Source organism: Pollicipes pollicipes, unplaced genomic scaffold (genome assembly GCF_011947565.3).
Source record: "Pollicipes pollicipes isolate AB1234 unplaced genomic scaffold, Ppol_2.1 Scaffold_3087;HRSCAF=3621_pilon_pilon_pilon, whole genome shotgun sequence".
In the NCBI taxonomy this organism is placed as follows: domain Eukaryota; kingdom Metazoa; phylum Arthropoda; class Thecostraca; order Pollicipedomorpha; family Pollicipedidae; genus Pollicipes; species Pollicipes pollicipes.
The window spans coordinates 33,587,258-33,602,169 of NW_023596225.1; the positions used below are offsets into that span (position 1 = coordinate 33,587,258).

Genomic DNA, 14,912 nt, shown 5'->3' on the forward strand with positions numbered 1-14,912 from the left:
GTAATTGTTCTGATCGGCGTTCTTTGAAACGTCATTGAAGTTAATGATTTATCTAGCGATTTATGTGGCGAATTCACCATTTCCTTCAAGACAGTACACCGAATCGACCTGCTTTTAGCCACGCTTGACTTCTGACGGCATCAAGTCTATACATTGCGGCGGGGTAGTCTATACAAATGTGTAGGTGTGAAAATATGGCTTGGATTTCGAGGTGGACAAAATCCGCCCATGCACTACAGCTTCACCTATCGTATCAACTTCACGTGTCAAGCTTGAGCTTCTAGGCACTATTGACATTCTACGTGAAGCAGCCAAAGCCAAACTGAACGTCAAGCATAACTCCTTTCAATCATCACTACGTGAAACCTTTCGTTGTCTCCTATTTTGTATTACTTATTGTCTTCATCTTCTGCAGACCCGTTGTTATCATACAACAACGCTGTACTCGGCTCGAAGAGAGCGAAAGACACAGTGAATTCAGGGCGCTTAGCTTGCAAGTGGCACTGGTTAAAAAATGGCCGGCTGCGGGTTTCTTAAATTTGGCTTTTTGTCCAAAAAACTAATGAATCTTCAATAATTAGCGGTTTTGCACTGAGACCAGAGCATTGCGAAAGTATTGAGGCCAAATTACCGAAAACACTTAAGCAAAGCTGTTGCCGCTGCCACTTCTCGTGTTCGGATCTCGTATTAATGGCTGCTTCCAGGCGCCGCATTCTATGAGTGTAATCTGTGTCGAAAAGGGTTATATTACGCTCTTCCGCAACAGCCTGCTCTTTGAACAGCTCGCAGATGTCTGTGGTGAGAGCCCAGGGACGTGACCACCGGGAGAGATGAGGGACACAGAGGGCGAGTCAGGAGAGATGAGGGGTCCAGAGAATGAGTCTCGAGTAATACCAATATCTAAAATCAGGGACACCACATGACAACAATGGAAACAGTAGCAGCGTTAGACCAATGGCAGTACATGGAAGAGAGAAACTTGGAATAAAGCGATAAGAAAAGAGGTGAAAAAGAGTTTCGTGAATTGTAGGCGGCGCAATTGCCTGTCCCGCGTGAAACGTGTCCTAAAACGTCGAGTTTTGACACTTTATCAGTCTCCTTGATGACATTGCTTGACCAGTACCTCCTACTGCATTGAAGCAAAATTTCAGTTATTGTCAGCATGAAAACTCCGATGTAACCGTACCAAAAAACCAGAGCCTAAGGCCTTCTTGCTTATTTCAGGTGTAATTAGCCCACACGCAGCAGCGTTTCAACACCACCGCAGCGCTGCATTTCCCCTTACATGTCGTGAGAGCTTTGCGAGTCGTTTCGCTGATCGGTCACGGAGACCACTGACCGCTGACATGGCCTGTCACACAAATATTTGCCCTTTGCACGCTAGCATTACAAGACAGGGATGTAATCTTGGTACCAAGCTCGAAATGCATGAAAACCAGGATTAACAAGGGCGAACCTCATGGAATGTCGTCGGCTGTATCAAAAACGTTGCTGCCGAAGTGTTTTTGTTTCGTAACTTGGTACTAAATCCTAATTTTACGATCAATTACGTTACGTTTGCGCTCATTTATTATTTGTTCCTGTGGAACCAAAGTCGCAAACATAACATGACGATTAGGCTCATAATGACGAAACAAAAACGCCTCCAAAGCAAAATTTGCCCTGTTGTTTTGACAGAACTGACGACAAACAGTTTGTTTCGCCCCTGCTTATCATGTTTTTTTTTGCGCATTTCAGATTAGGCATCGAATTTGTTGCTGTCTAATAATGTCACCGTGTAAAAGGTTAATGCTAGCGTAAAAATTGCTCCTGTGAACTGTGTACCATGCCCACCAATTTCCACTTGGTAAAAACAAATAAAAATAACAGCAAAAACACCTTTGTCGGACCTTGGTCGTCAGGCCCTGCTCCTTTCTACGCGTCATACGCGTCAGGTCGTTCAGCTGCATCGCCCGTCTCATGCCGGGCCTTGCTAGTTTGCTGAGTGGAAGACTGTATTAGCACATGCCATCGCGTTCCTTCAATATTTCCATCTGGATCGCTTTGCCAAATCTTCATTTTTCCACAAACCTTGTGTCTCCTATCAGAGCCTGGCCCGGGAGAGTCGCACACTCTGACGAGTGGAATCATATGGCCTTGATTTATAACGGGGCTATCACTTTTCAGCGAAGCCACCCGCACCGTTATTGGACAGCGAAACGGTGCCGGCGGCCGGCCCGGCGCTGCTGACCCAGATAGTGCCTGCGGCCATCCACCACTGACCTAGTATCCCACGAGTCAACCGACCTTGACACGGTCATGGCAGATGGCGTGTAAATAGAACGTCGACGACACGCGGCGATGAGAACGTTTCCATGTCTTCCAGTCTTCCAGCAATGTCGCATTGTAGACGTGTGCCTGGTCATATAGTGAGGAGGACGTTTTCATGTCTCCTAGTCTTCCAGCAATGCCGCATTGTAGACGTGTGCCTTACCATATAATAAGCGGATTGGGAGGTATCTAATGACCATAATTATGCAAACAAGTCAAGTGCGGTGGCTCATTGTTCAGTCGTGTATTGACCTATCACGTTTTTGATGAGCATTCATGTTTTGGATGAACATTTCATGAGCATTTGGGATTATCGTGAGATGATGATACGGACTAACATAACTCGAATCTTGCTGGGACCCGAATCCTGAATACTGGTTTTTCGCACCCTAAGGTTCAGGATTCCGAGTCTAAGGAACACAGCCGAACCCTGAAAACCATCAATGTATAAGCAACTAAATAACTAAAAGATGTGTTAGGCTCGAATTCTCTCCAGATAAACCAATATAACTCGCATATGTCGATGCCGCATCTGAGTGGTTCGCCCGTCCCACGCCTTCTGACATTATAAGTTATATTATATTAGTTATATGTTTATAAGTTATATCATATTTCGAACGGACTGATAAGATTGCTCGCCTCACTCCAGCACCACCATGCATTGTTGTTTTCTGTGGGGCCAAAGTAACCGACCGGTCAGCTTCAGTTTCAAGGCTCGGAGTGTAAAAAGTGTTTTATTTTTGGCGTATATGAATTTGCCAACATGATATGCTTCTAAACTGTTTGTAAAAAGTGTTTCATAATCATGGTCACTTCATGATCTCGTGCACCAACACCCGTACCAAGCGATTCATGGCCTACATAAGTATCAGATGCCCTCTCTAAGGTGTACCTGACTGCACTTGCATGCATAATATCTAGGTAAGGTGAAAACATGTACAAACGTTATACAAGTCACAACAAGCGTAGCGTTACACTGCGACTGCACGTGGGGCCCTGCACGTGGTGCGCTTCGCTCGGCAGCTGGCCGCTAATGCGAACCGTTTGCTCTCTCTCGACCCCGTCACTGCTCAGAAAATGCGCTGCGCGGCCAAAGGCTCGAAGGACCTATGGCTTTGTGCCCACTCCAGCTATCTGACAGTGGTTATGAATGGCTAGTGATGCAGCTGAAAGAGCATCATGTTCTGCCTGCTCATCTTTATTAATTACCGGAAATGGTGAATTATATTTCGACTAACAATGTCAACCGGAATGCTAGCCTTTAAAATAATTTTGTTGGCAACCTGGCACGACGTTTTTATTCCATGCGCAGGTTTCGAGAGAAGCAATCGTTTCATGACTGGTGACTGCTGTCAGGACGCTGCGCACGGCGACCAAAAAAGCGGGGGAAACGAAACAGTGTCTTTAAAAAAGTTCAAACGCTTTCATTATCCCCTTAAGGCTCTGACTAATCGGACGGTTGGCCCTTCCCATTCCAGTGGATCTACCTATGCATCTATCTTTGGTATATCTACGACACGTTAGCGCAGGGCTGTCGTTTTGTGAAATATTTTCAATCCCTCGGCCTCCGAAAACACAAAAGACTGAAGCAAAACTAAGCAAGATGATAACACTTAATTCCTTGATGCAATAACCTGCAATCTGGAATATTACCTGATAAGTCGTGTGTTGTCATTACGATTCACCACAGATTGCCTTGAGCAGATTACCAGTTCAGAATCTCATCAACACAGATGCATAACAATCCTGTGTTAACTACCACTCCTTAGTCATTCCTAGGTAAACTGTAAGCGTTCTTGTGAATTTCCAACGCCATTGCATCACCAATTGAACAAGGAGCCAAAAACTCGTTCACTAACGCATGTAAGCCCTTACATCCTTACTTTGACCTGTGCATGTAATCCTTAAATACAGTTACTAGGGCATTATTATTTACTCAAAACACGGCATAATTCCACTTATTGCGTCTGTAACGTGTTGTTCCCGAGCGTGCGAGGCTTTTCACACATTCACACCGTTAGTTGCATGACATGCGAAATGAATGAACCGAATTCGCCGGTATCATAACTCATAAAAACCCATAGTGTGCATTCGTTAGCCGAAATATATTTAGGTACTCATAATTTGAAGCAGGGGCGTACGCGCATGGTAGCCTTCGGATGCACCTCTTACCAAATGCAGGACAATTATTAATAATTGCATAATGTTAACAGATAAAACTCCGGGCAGACTCGTGAAAATGCTACGGAAAATATGTCATTCTACACGACACGCAAGATATTGTGTACCCCTGCGGCACGCTTAACCACTTTTCAGCAAATTTTAAAAAATCTGCCTCGCTCCAATGCAAAATCCTGCTTACGTTCTTCTCGGCACGTTCCTACGTTTTTCCGTTCCTCTCAACCGCGACCAGGTGCTCGATACATTTAACGATGGGTCACCTGCTGCATTACTGCATCAAAAACGAAGGCTGGTCTCTGCCACCAGAGGCCAATCCGTCTCGGATATTTACTTACCGACCGGGAGCGCCCCAGATCCGATGGCGGAGCCGCGGCGGAAGGGCTGCGCGACCTTGACACAGTGACCGCTGCTACGCATCTCCGAGCCCTGACCTGGATCGCCGGCTCATCACGCAACACGACGAAGGCTGGTCCCTTGGGACCGGCCTGCCTCCGCCGGGAGAGAACAGACACGGACAGGAGGCGGTTGGACGCGCCTCGCAGAATGTCCGAACCCCCGAGCTCCAGTCTCGTACCTGCGCAGTATACAAAGCTCAATGTGCACACAGTACGGAGCTCAGTATACAGAGCTCAATGTAGTCTTACACACGGAGCTCCAGAGCACCACTCTCACCTGTGATCAAACTCAGCTCCAGGAGTGAGCATCCCGCGGCCACACTTCCCCGGCCTCTACCATGGACGCCCTCCCCACTACGTTATATGGCGCATGACCACTATCTGTCTGCTCCTCCGGTCGGAAGACAGGCGTGTATGTACACTTGCGTACACCTGGGAGAGCTGCGATGCGGGCAGGCATTCGGGTCACCGCTGGTGGACTTCCGTCGGCGAATGTCACGAAAGACATCCACCTTGGCGCGGTGGGCTCGCTCTCCCTTTGCGTGGCTTTTGGTGACCGTCTTCAGTGAACAAATTGTATGGGGTGCGTCAGCCTAATTTTCACGTGGTATCATTCAATCTGAACTTGCTTTCAAATCTGGCTTTCAACGATCATGGCGACACATTTACAGCAGGCTGAGCAACGTTTCACAAATCCTGTTTTGAAAAAAATCTGGGCTTTCTTCCGAGTCCCAGTTTTAGGGGTCATGGAAACACCCGCCTTAAAGACGAGACCAAGATTCCCCAATTCAAGTTTTGTGCAATACTTTGTGACGAAATCCGGGTTTGCTAACAATTAGCAATATGCTGTCCGTTTTTTGACCTTGTGGGGGTATAAGATGATGCAAGCAACGCTGTTTAAACTCTTTAAACATCCCACAGCACCGACCACGCCACCTCGCTGCGCCATCCATGCACCCAGCCCCAACCTCAGGAGGCACCTAATCCATCTCCTTCGAATCAACACCAATAAAAAGCACGTATATAGTTTTACCAGCATTTCTGTTACTGGTGACCTCTGGACTCCATGCTCATCTTTAAAAACTGCATGCAACTTTGCGGAGCATTGCAGCAAGTCCCAACTCGGAAATCCATACATCGTTGTCCGCGAAGTCTTTACCAGTGGATAGCGGGCAAACGGTTTCGCAAACCGCATGCTACCGGTGCTGGTGCGCTCGCCTGTTTTATTGTTTTACGTGTCTGTTCATGAAGGGAAGTACAGTCGTTCCCCTCCCCGTACCCTGCAGCTGCGCGCCGAGAAGTGAGCCGTCAACCTTGCGTGGTTAAAGGTAATGTTTCACATTTGTGTGGGATTTTGAATTAAAAAGCCGTCTTGAAGGTCATTCGATGCAGTTTACAACCCTGTCCTTCAAAACGCCTAAAATCCGCTAGTTTCTGAGCTTCACACTCACAAAGATGTGTAAGCTGTTTCGAGGTTACCCAGGCATCCATGACCCATAGCAGCGCCATTCAAATTCTGTCATTCTACCGGTCACATGGCGCTCAAGGTCGAGAAAAGTATCAGTGCGGAGCCGTTCGTATCATGCGCTCAAGAACACGACTTCCGATGAAATGGCCGTTAATGGGCTCTCATCCACTTTTGTACAAGTTATGCTGAGCTGGAATGCAGGCTATGTTTTCTGCTAGATAATACAAGAAATCACACATACTTCCTAGTTATTACGGAAATTTGATTTGTAATAGAATAAAACTAAGAAAATCATTATAACCGAATATTTGAATACAAGTTAGCACCTTAAACTCATGGACAGATATGCAGAACATCCCGAAACAGGGCCAAAACGCGATGACCTAGCGATATTTGGATCAGCACAGACCCAGGCATCGCCGCGGGCCACATCTCAGAAGGTTGGAGAATTACAACGGAATGCTGTCATACAAGCGTTCCATGGCGCATTTAAACCATGACGTATTGAAAGGCATATTTACTAAATTTGTGAATAAATTTTGTTATCCCGGGCACTTTTAACCACTTACAAGAATACTCATCTTTATAAATGAGCCTATGTCATTACACTGATGCTTGCCTTAAGATCTCAAGATATGAAACCTTCCCTTTAAACAAACCCACTTTGCCCTTATCACCATCCATGAAGAGTGAAGCATGCTGAGAGCAAGGTGGTGGGATGCGGTTCCAGGACAATCTGCAGAATGATATTTAAGCGACTGCTATGTCACCGATTGTGAAACACCTCAATGCGGTCTGCCGCCCTTTTTTGCCGCCATGTTTAGCAACCAAGCCTAAAAAAGGTGAGATGCATATTGGCAACATGCCTTTTTACAGCACGTCAATTGCCGATACACAAATAATTAAAAATGCCTACTGCCCGAAAACTATTTGGTCGAAGCGATAGCTTAAGGAATGTTAGTGGACCGAAATAGAAAAGGAGCGAATGACAATTACATGAATGGAAAACCACTGAATGCTCAGCTGTCCTAATGCCTTATTGTCAACAGGCCAATTTGACGACTAGCGATTTGGGAAGAGCACCAACATTTATCGAATGATCTAGTAACCCGATTCATTTTGTGGAAAGGTAACTTTACGATTACAATTTTCTGAAGTGCTAACCAGCGCAAACTGTGCAGGTCGTCGATAAATTACAGTGCGCATTGGCGGGAGTTGGTTGGTGGAGCGGAATCAATATCCCTGATACTTGGGATAGTTATGGAAACAGGCGTAGCAATAAAAGTAGGTGAGGAATGAGAAAATTCGCCAATACGCGTGTCGTTATTTATAAACGCCCCACAACTGTTTCCGCCAACGCCTAAACAGAATGAGATGAAAGAGACCAGAGGGGCTTCTTTTTCACCTGTCCATGCTGACAAATCATTGGAGCTACATGGGCGACGGATCCAGGGATATTTATTATGACCTTATCTGATCTGACAACGTGGATGCCAATGCAGGTTAAATGAAACCAGCCTGCGCCACAACTGAACCTTCACAAAATACCTTTTGAAGAGACCACACCAACAGCCCATTAACAGCATTTTGGCGCATAGAATTAGACTACACAACTTTCGGTTCATCATCATTCAATAAAGAACATTCTGGCAGTTAGTATTCCACTAAAGAACATTTTGACCAATAACATGCTACTTAACTACATGTCAACAAATAAGCCGCCGACTTAAGAATGTTTCAGCAATTAACATTCAACTACAGCGCATGCCAGACAAAGCGTTCATCCAAGAAACATTGTGGCTATCGACAATAAATCAAAATAAAATTTCAGCGAATAAGCATTCAACCAGCAACATGCCCGTAAATTGGTATTCGCCGAATATGGTTGCATTTTGACTCAAAACATTTCGTAAGCTGGACATGTCGATGAATTAATGCGTAGGTGTAATGGTGATCGGCTTTTTACATTTCGTTATTTTGACACAGCGGCAAAAGGCATGTCGACAAAGAAACATCGGGCTGAAAGCCCTCGGTAAAAGAAAATTCGGCAAAATGCATGTCGGTCATTTCTCGACTTATCGTAAGGCACACTACCCAATATTTAAATAAGCCAAATTTAATTTAAAGTTTGTTTGACGTCGGCTCCGCCTTCCATACCGCATTTTCGACACAAACCATCCTCTTCAACAAATGGTACTATGGCGACCTAATGCCACCATAGTTAGGGAATATGACAAAACAGTGCGTTGCCAAGGGTGGACTGGTGACGTGTGATAAACGAAAAATATGACGTAATTCGCGAAGCAGTTTTTTGAAGCTCGGTTGAGCACCTGTAGTTTAGCGGCCTTCTTTGAGCTCAAACCTGCGAAGTGTAGGCAAATGCTGAGCGGTCAGTTTTGAATATGCAAAACCTCTTTAGTTGAAGTCTACTTTGCGGTGAGTAGATTTTAAAGCGCTGGGTCGGTGTTGGAATATTTGCAAAACAAGGTGAAATAGACAACTATTGCTCGTGGATGCATGTATTTTCATATGTACTTCATTCCTTTTAATCGTCAAAGATGGGTGATCGAATACTGAAAAGAGAATAGATTTGCTGCACAGCTTGGTTGTAGATGAAGGCATTCACGTTTGATAAATCTCTGAACCGTTTCAAACAGTACACTGTAAGGTTAGATGGCTGAATATTATCTTCACAAGTTATGCTCGGCTGGATCCTAAAGGTTAGACCTGTTGAGTATAGCACTTGTTAGTATCTTTAGAAGTGGTTGCACATGTTTTGTCATTGCTTTTTTTTAATCAACTGGCTCATGAGAGACTGGCTGTGATGTTTAACTTCTCTGAATTCTGAGTCACAGGCCATGTGGTTGGGTACTTTGGCAGTAGGCATATTTGTGTTGCAGTAAAATGATAACTTGTGTCTCATTAAGATAAGTGAACCAGAGAAATGGCATGGGAGCACACATGCAGAATCTGAGGAGGTTGGTTTGGTAAGAGGAACATCCCAGAGATTTAGATCCATCTTTTACCAGAAGCAATCTTTTTGGCTAGTTAACACTGGTCCAGGTTCATGTTTCAGGATTCAGTAAAATTTGATTTTGCCTTTAAGCCATCCAAAAGTGGTGGTAATAGCTTTGGTATTGAGGTTGTCACCTTAGTTGATCTTAATTGTCATTTCACAGGGAACTTTAATTTAATTGATTAGGAAGACAAGATACTGTAGTCATGTTATCATTTCTGGGATGCATTATAAAAATAGAAGGAAGTGAAGGTGGCTTTATTTTCTTTGTTTAGATATCCTGTACACCAAACATAAGTGATGAATCAGTTGTACCACAAAGTGATGTTGCAAAAATTAAAACAATGCTGACAATACATCTGTGGCCAGGTGAATTACCAGGACATTTTGTAGCAAGTGGAACTACATTTAGCACATGGAACTACATACAATTCATAGCACAACATGTTAGATGCCAACTTGCAGTTGGTTGTCCCATTTTGTTTTGCTAGACAGTTGTGATGCTTCAGAATCCTGCTTTTCATAATTTACATTACACAAAATTATAGACATCACTTCTCTAACATGACACATAAAGCTATGCCATTTCACAAGGCATTTTATTCTAAACTCCACACAACCACATCTCCAGCAACTTTTGTTTGTGTATTGGCAAGGAGACATATTCTGTCTAAAAAATAATTCATTACATCAGTGGTAATTCATGTAGGTGTAGATTATATGTAGATGACATGATTTTTAAAAGACAGGTGTACAAGGAGGGCCATATGTGTAGATGTATCTTATATATTTCCAATGAGTTGAATTGTTAGCCTTCATCCCAGCTTTTCATTGATGGCATTACCTTCAGGTTAAACCCTGAGCCAATTTGCATTAGTTGTTGGAAGTAGGACAATTACTAGTCTATGCTTAAGTTCAATTGGTTTGGTTGTCATCTTTTAGCATTATTCAAAGGCATTACAATTCAACATTTATTTACTTAAGCATTCACACTTCCACTTCCACGCATGATTTATAGAAAATGTTGAAGTAATTTGTCACAGGTGGTACTAGCACACAGCTAGGCATCATGGATGCAGGATATATGCTCTCAGATGTTGATGGTGGGCAGCTCATGCTGGAAATGTTGTACCATATCATGGCAAAATCCCAGAATGCCATTCCTGGTATGGAAGAAAATATATGAAATAGTTGCTCTCACACAAAGCTGTCTTTACCTTTCCATGCTAGACTTCACTATATCTTTTTCTATCTAGCTACAGTCCAGGGGTGTGGAGACCCATAGTGTTTGTGGCATTAGCAGATGCAGATTTTTCTGACTTTGTCATGTGCTCAAATGTACTTCAGCTTTTCATGTACTGAAAAGTCAGCATGGGATATGAGTGCACAATGAAGCAGATGATGTGCAACTATAGCTACAGAGGTCCATTTGTCAGACTGCCTAAGCTAGCATATTATGATGACCTTGTAAGTTGTGATTTTTGTGTATTTCTGCATGGTCAGTGAGATTCAGACCACCAGCATGATTTCATCCCGTCCGTTATTCAAAGGGAAAAGTGCCTAAGCGCCATAGGTGAAATAGCACTTAGGCCTATTAAAAATGACACAATAAAACCACAGTTCTGAGTGTAATTATTTGTTTTGTTTTATGGTGCTAGTTTTTTGGAGTATGAAAAACATGAAATGAACATAAGAAATAGAAGTAAAGATAATGTAACTAATATGTAAAGCACAACAATCAACCTTGAAATTGCAAATGTCACCTGCCCAATGCTTACATTTAATAGAAGTGCATCATTTGTGGATGTGGTATAAATAAGGCTTCTAAGAACCACCTGTATAACTCATTCTAATCTGCACTTCATTGGAAATCCAAGCCACCTAACCATACATTTTCCACTCCGCCACATGGTTGCTGACTGATATTTACCGCGCCGTGTCCAGGCGTTGGCCATGTCGCAGAGGCACCAACTGGCCGACTTGATGTTCGGCCCGGCTGGCGCCGAGCTGCCGGTCATCTCCAACATCACCTACAACGTGAGCTGGCTGACGCGCCGGTGTCGGCGACACCTCGGCTTCGTGACGTCGCCCGATCCGGCGTCTGCCCGCAGCCGACCTCACTGTGATGCCTCAGTCAGGTCGCACGGCCTGACCAGCGTTGCGTTCAAGGTTTCCCTCGAGATGCGTCCCGTGTGCGGCGGGAAAGCATATAATTGTATGTGCACGCGTCACATACTCTGACACATGCTACTTTCCAGCTTGTTTATCAACGATATGTTAGCAGAGGGCCAGCTGTGTAAATGCGAACGCCTGTGCATGCATGAAATGATACGTGCACATGCGATTGGGACCGTATGAACAGACGGCCGATGAACAAGGCACAACAACTGACATGAGCGCAGCTATGCAGCGACCGGCAGGGTCCGCCTGAGCGTCTGTGTCGAACGTTCCGTGGCCACTGCCACGTTGGCTACGTTGCTGAAATTGAGCCGAGCTCATCTGGCATGCGCAGGTGGAGACGACGCATGCGTCCACCGAGGTGCCGCGCCTCACCGGCACAGAGCTGGACGTGAAGGTCTCTCTGGTCGGAAAGGACGTCATCGGCAGTTTGAAGGTGAGCGGGCTGAGTCCAGGCCAGCTGGGAGCGAGCTGTCTCCTCCCTGGATGGGGTATGTAAGGATGAGAGTGAACCGCCTCTTCCCTGGATGGGGCATGTAAGGCTGAGAGCGAACCGTCTGCTCCATGGATACGGCACGTAGTGCTGAGAGCGAGCCGTCTCCCCCCTGGATTGGGCATGTAGCGCTCAGAGCGAACAGTCTCCTCCCTGGATGGGGCACGTAGTGCTGAGAGCGAGCCGCCTCCTCCCTGGATGGGGCGTGTAAGGCTGAGAGCGAACAGTCTCCACCTTGGATGGGGTGCGGAGTGCTGAGAGCGAGCCGCCTCCTCCCTGGATGGGGCACATAGGGCTGAGTGCGATTAGTATCCTTCCTGGATGAGACATGTAAGGCTGAAAGCAGGGAAGGAAGCAAGGGTTTTCGTCCCTGCATCAGGTAATGGGCAACGGCCGTGTTGAAGTTGTACACGTCCGAGTTGAAATGAAGTCGCGGGGAAGAGACCACATAACTCCAGTTAGCAGTAGCTATTTAAAAGTAACCAGTTCGAGATACGGATAGCTGCAATAGAGTTACAAGGCACGATAGTTTTAGATGCTGTGCCTGGACTTGGTTGTGGAAGCGGCAGCGTAAATGTGCGGCGTTCGAGTTGTATCTCCAACGCTGCTATCCAATGCGTGCTTGCTCTGTTTTTCAGGGTTCTTATGCTGAGTCATCTACCTGCAATACAACAGGAGGTACCTGTTTAAAGCCGTAACAATCCAGCAAACATTAGTTATATTGTCACTACTGGACGTTTTAAGTCGTGCGTATGGCAACGATTGAAGTCAGCGCTCTTGGTCATGAGGACAGCTTGAAGCGTCGAGTATTGACAATATAACCCATGTTTGCTTGATCATGTCTATAGGCCAATACCTCCTGATGCATTGGAGGTCGATGAGTGTCAGGATGACAGATCTGCATTCATGATACCGAAAAACCGTGAGCTCAACACCTCTCTTGTATCACTATCTGTAGACAACCGTGTCACAACTGTAGCTCCCGTGGTCTAGGGGAAAGACGCTGGACTCGCAGTCTAACGGCACTGGGTACGAGCCCCAGAGTGGACGTATTGTTTGGCCCGACTGAAAGGACGGTAAGCTGGCAGCCGGCCAACGAGGGTCAACCCAGGCCCGGGGCGGCCGTGTCGCAGCATTTTGCGGCACGTGGAATCCTCCGCATTTATTTCTGGTGAAAGGGCGCGGACAAGATTATCCATTGAACTGGTCGGCACGACTTGGGCGATGGGCTCAGCGCGCACGCGACAAGCTATGCTTAGCAGGTGCTCTAAACCCGAAGCCACACATGCAGATCATTATGAATCAAACTGAAAGACTGGAGCATTTTTGAGCACGGAAATATGCGCACGCTCGTAAAACTAGCAGGCGGAACATGGCAATTTAAACAGTGTGCATGTGCGGTCATGGCTTACCCACTCCCATACACTGCCTTCTTCAAACTGCACCTGGAGATCGATGGCTATGGCCGTGGATTGATCCCAAGCCACAACGTTAAAAAATAACTGCAGTCGTGATTTACGCTTATGTTCCCCAGCACACCATGGCCGACCTGTCAGTGTCCATAGATGGTGTCATCAGAGGCTGTGCAGATCCCAGATGCGGCGTCCACAAGGGCTGTGCTGACCTCCAGACGTGGTGTCATCGGGAGCTGTACTTGACCTCCAGACATGATGTCATCAGTAGCTGTACTGAACTCCAGATATGGTGTCATCAGTAGCTGTACTGACCTCCAGACGTGGTGTCATCGGGGGCTGTACTGACCTCCAGACGTGGTGTCATCAGTATTTGTACTGACCTCCAGACATGGTGTCATCAGGAGCTGTGCTAACCTCCAGACATGGTGTCATCAGGAGCTGTACTGACCTCCAGACATGGTGTCATCAGAAGCTGTACTGACCTCCAGACGTGGTGTCATCAGGAACTGTACTGACCTCCAGACATGGTGTGATCGGGAGCTGTACTAACCCCAAGACACATTGTCCCCAGGGGCTTAAGAACCTTGCACGAGCCTCCAGCAGCTGTACCGCTCCCCCCCCCCCCCCCCCCCCTCCCAGTATCGCCGGCAGCTGTAAAGACCTGCACGCGCTGCGTCTCCAGGAGCTGTACCGGTCAGGCGTCGTGACCCAGCCATACCCGCTTCACGTGCAGAAGATGGCCTCTCTGGGGAAGTCGGAGGTGACGGTGCGGCCGCACGGCGCGCGCCGGCCCACGCGGAACGGCGCCGGCACCTCCAGCAGCGAGTAGCGCACGGGTCGGAGCCCTCCGCCGCCGTCCGGCGAGGCGCCGCGGCGCCGGCCGACCTACCGACGGCTGCCGCACGCATGAGATCATGGGCGTCCAGCAGGATTTTATGTCTGAGATGCGACCTCTCGGTTGGCTGCTTGCTGTCGAGCTGTGCCGTTGTGTTCCAATGGCGATGGTTTCTTTGGTTATTGCCATGACGGCGTTTTTCGGCGGCGTTGTAGGTAACGTTCGGCTGCAATCGTTGCCTGTCATTTTTGTGTGTGGCAAGTGTGAATACTGAAATAGCTTTGTACTGAGGTGTATTTTGGTGCATTTATGACACAGATAAACAAATAAAAAGAACTTTATTAGCAGCTGTTCATTACCAAGTGTCGACTTCCTTGCGTTGGTAATTTAGGCGTGAGCATTAGTGAACCATGAATAGGTGAACTGCAGAGCCATTCGCACCCAAGCTCGACAGCTACCCCGCTACGGATTCCCCTACCCAGTCGTGGTGTCGCATTTGTCACTATCTTCCGCGACAGTGAAAGGTGGCAATAGCTGCCATAATTGCCCTCAGCTGACAGTCCAGGCCTCCGTGCAGAGCAGTACCGCCGGGTAAGCTTGCACTCGTCGCCCGTGCTGTCA

At 46.6% G+C, this 14,912-nt stretch overlaps 1 protein-coding gene across 3 annotated transcripts; it reads left to right on the plus strand.

Moving 5' to 3' along the window:
- Nucleotides 1-8,709: 8,709 nt before the first annotated feature.
- Nucleotides 8,710-14,635, plus strand: LOC119090478 (uncharacterized). 3 transcript variants are annotated; one of them, XM_037213293.1, is made up of 4 exons: nucleotides 8,710-8,790; nucleotides 11,315-11,407; nucleotides 11,883-11,984; nucleotides 14,139-14,635. In XM_037213293.1, the coding sequence occupies exons 2-4, from the start codon at nucleotides 11,324-11,326 to the stop codon at nucleotides 14,283-14,285; spliced, it is 333 nt and encodes a 110-aa protein (XP_037069188.1). In that variant the 5' UTR covers nucleotides 8,710-8,790; nucleotides 11,315-11,323; the 3' UTR covers nucleotides 14,286-14,635. The 3 variants fall into 3 exon arrangements, with proteins under 3 accessions (XP_037069188.1, XP_037069190.1, XP_037069187.1); XM_037213295.1 differs by having other exon boundaries at nucleotides 8,779-8,841; XM_037213292.1 differs by lacking the exon at nucleotides 8,710-8,790 and adding an exon at nucleotides 8,977-9,074.
- The last annotated feature ends 277 nt before the right edge of the window (nucleotides 14,636-14,912 follow it).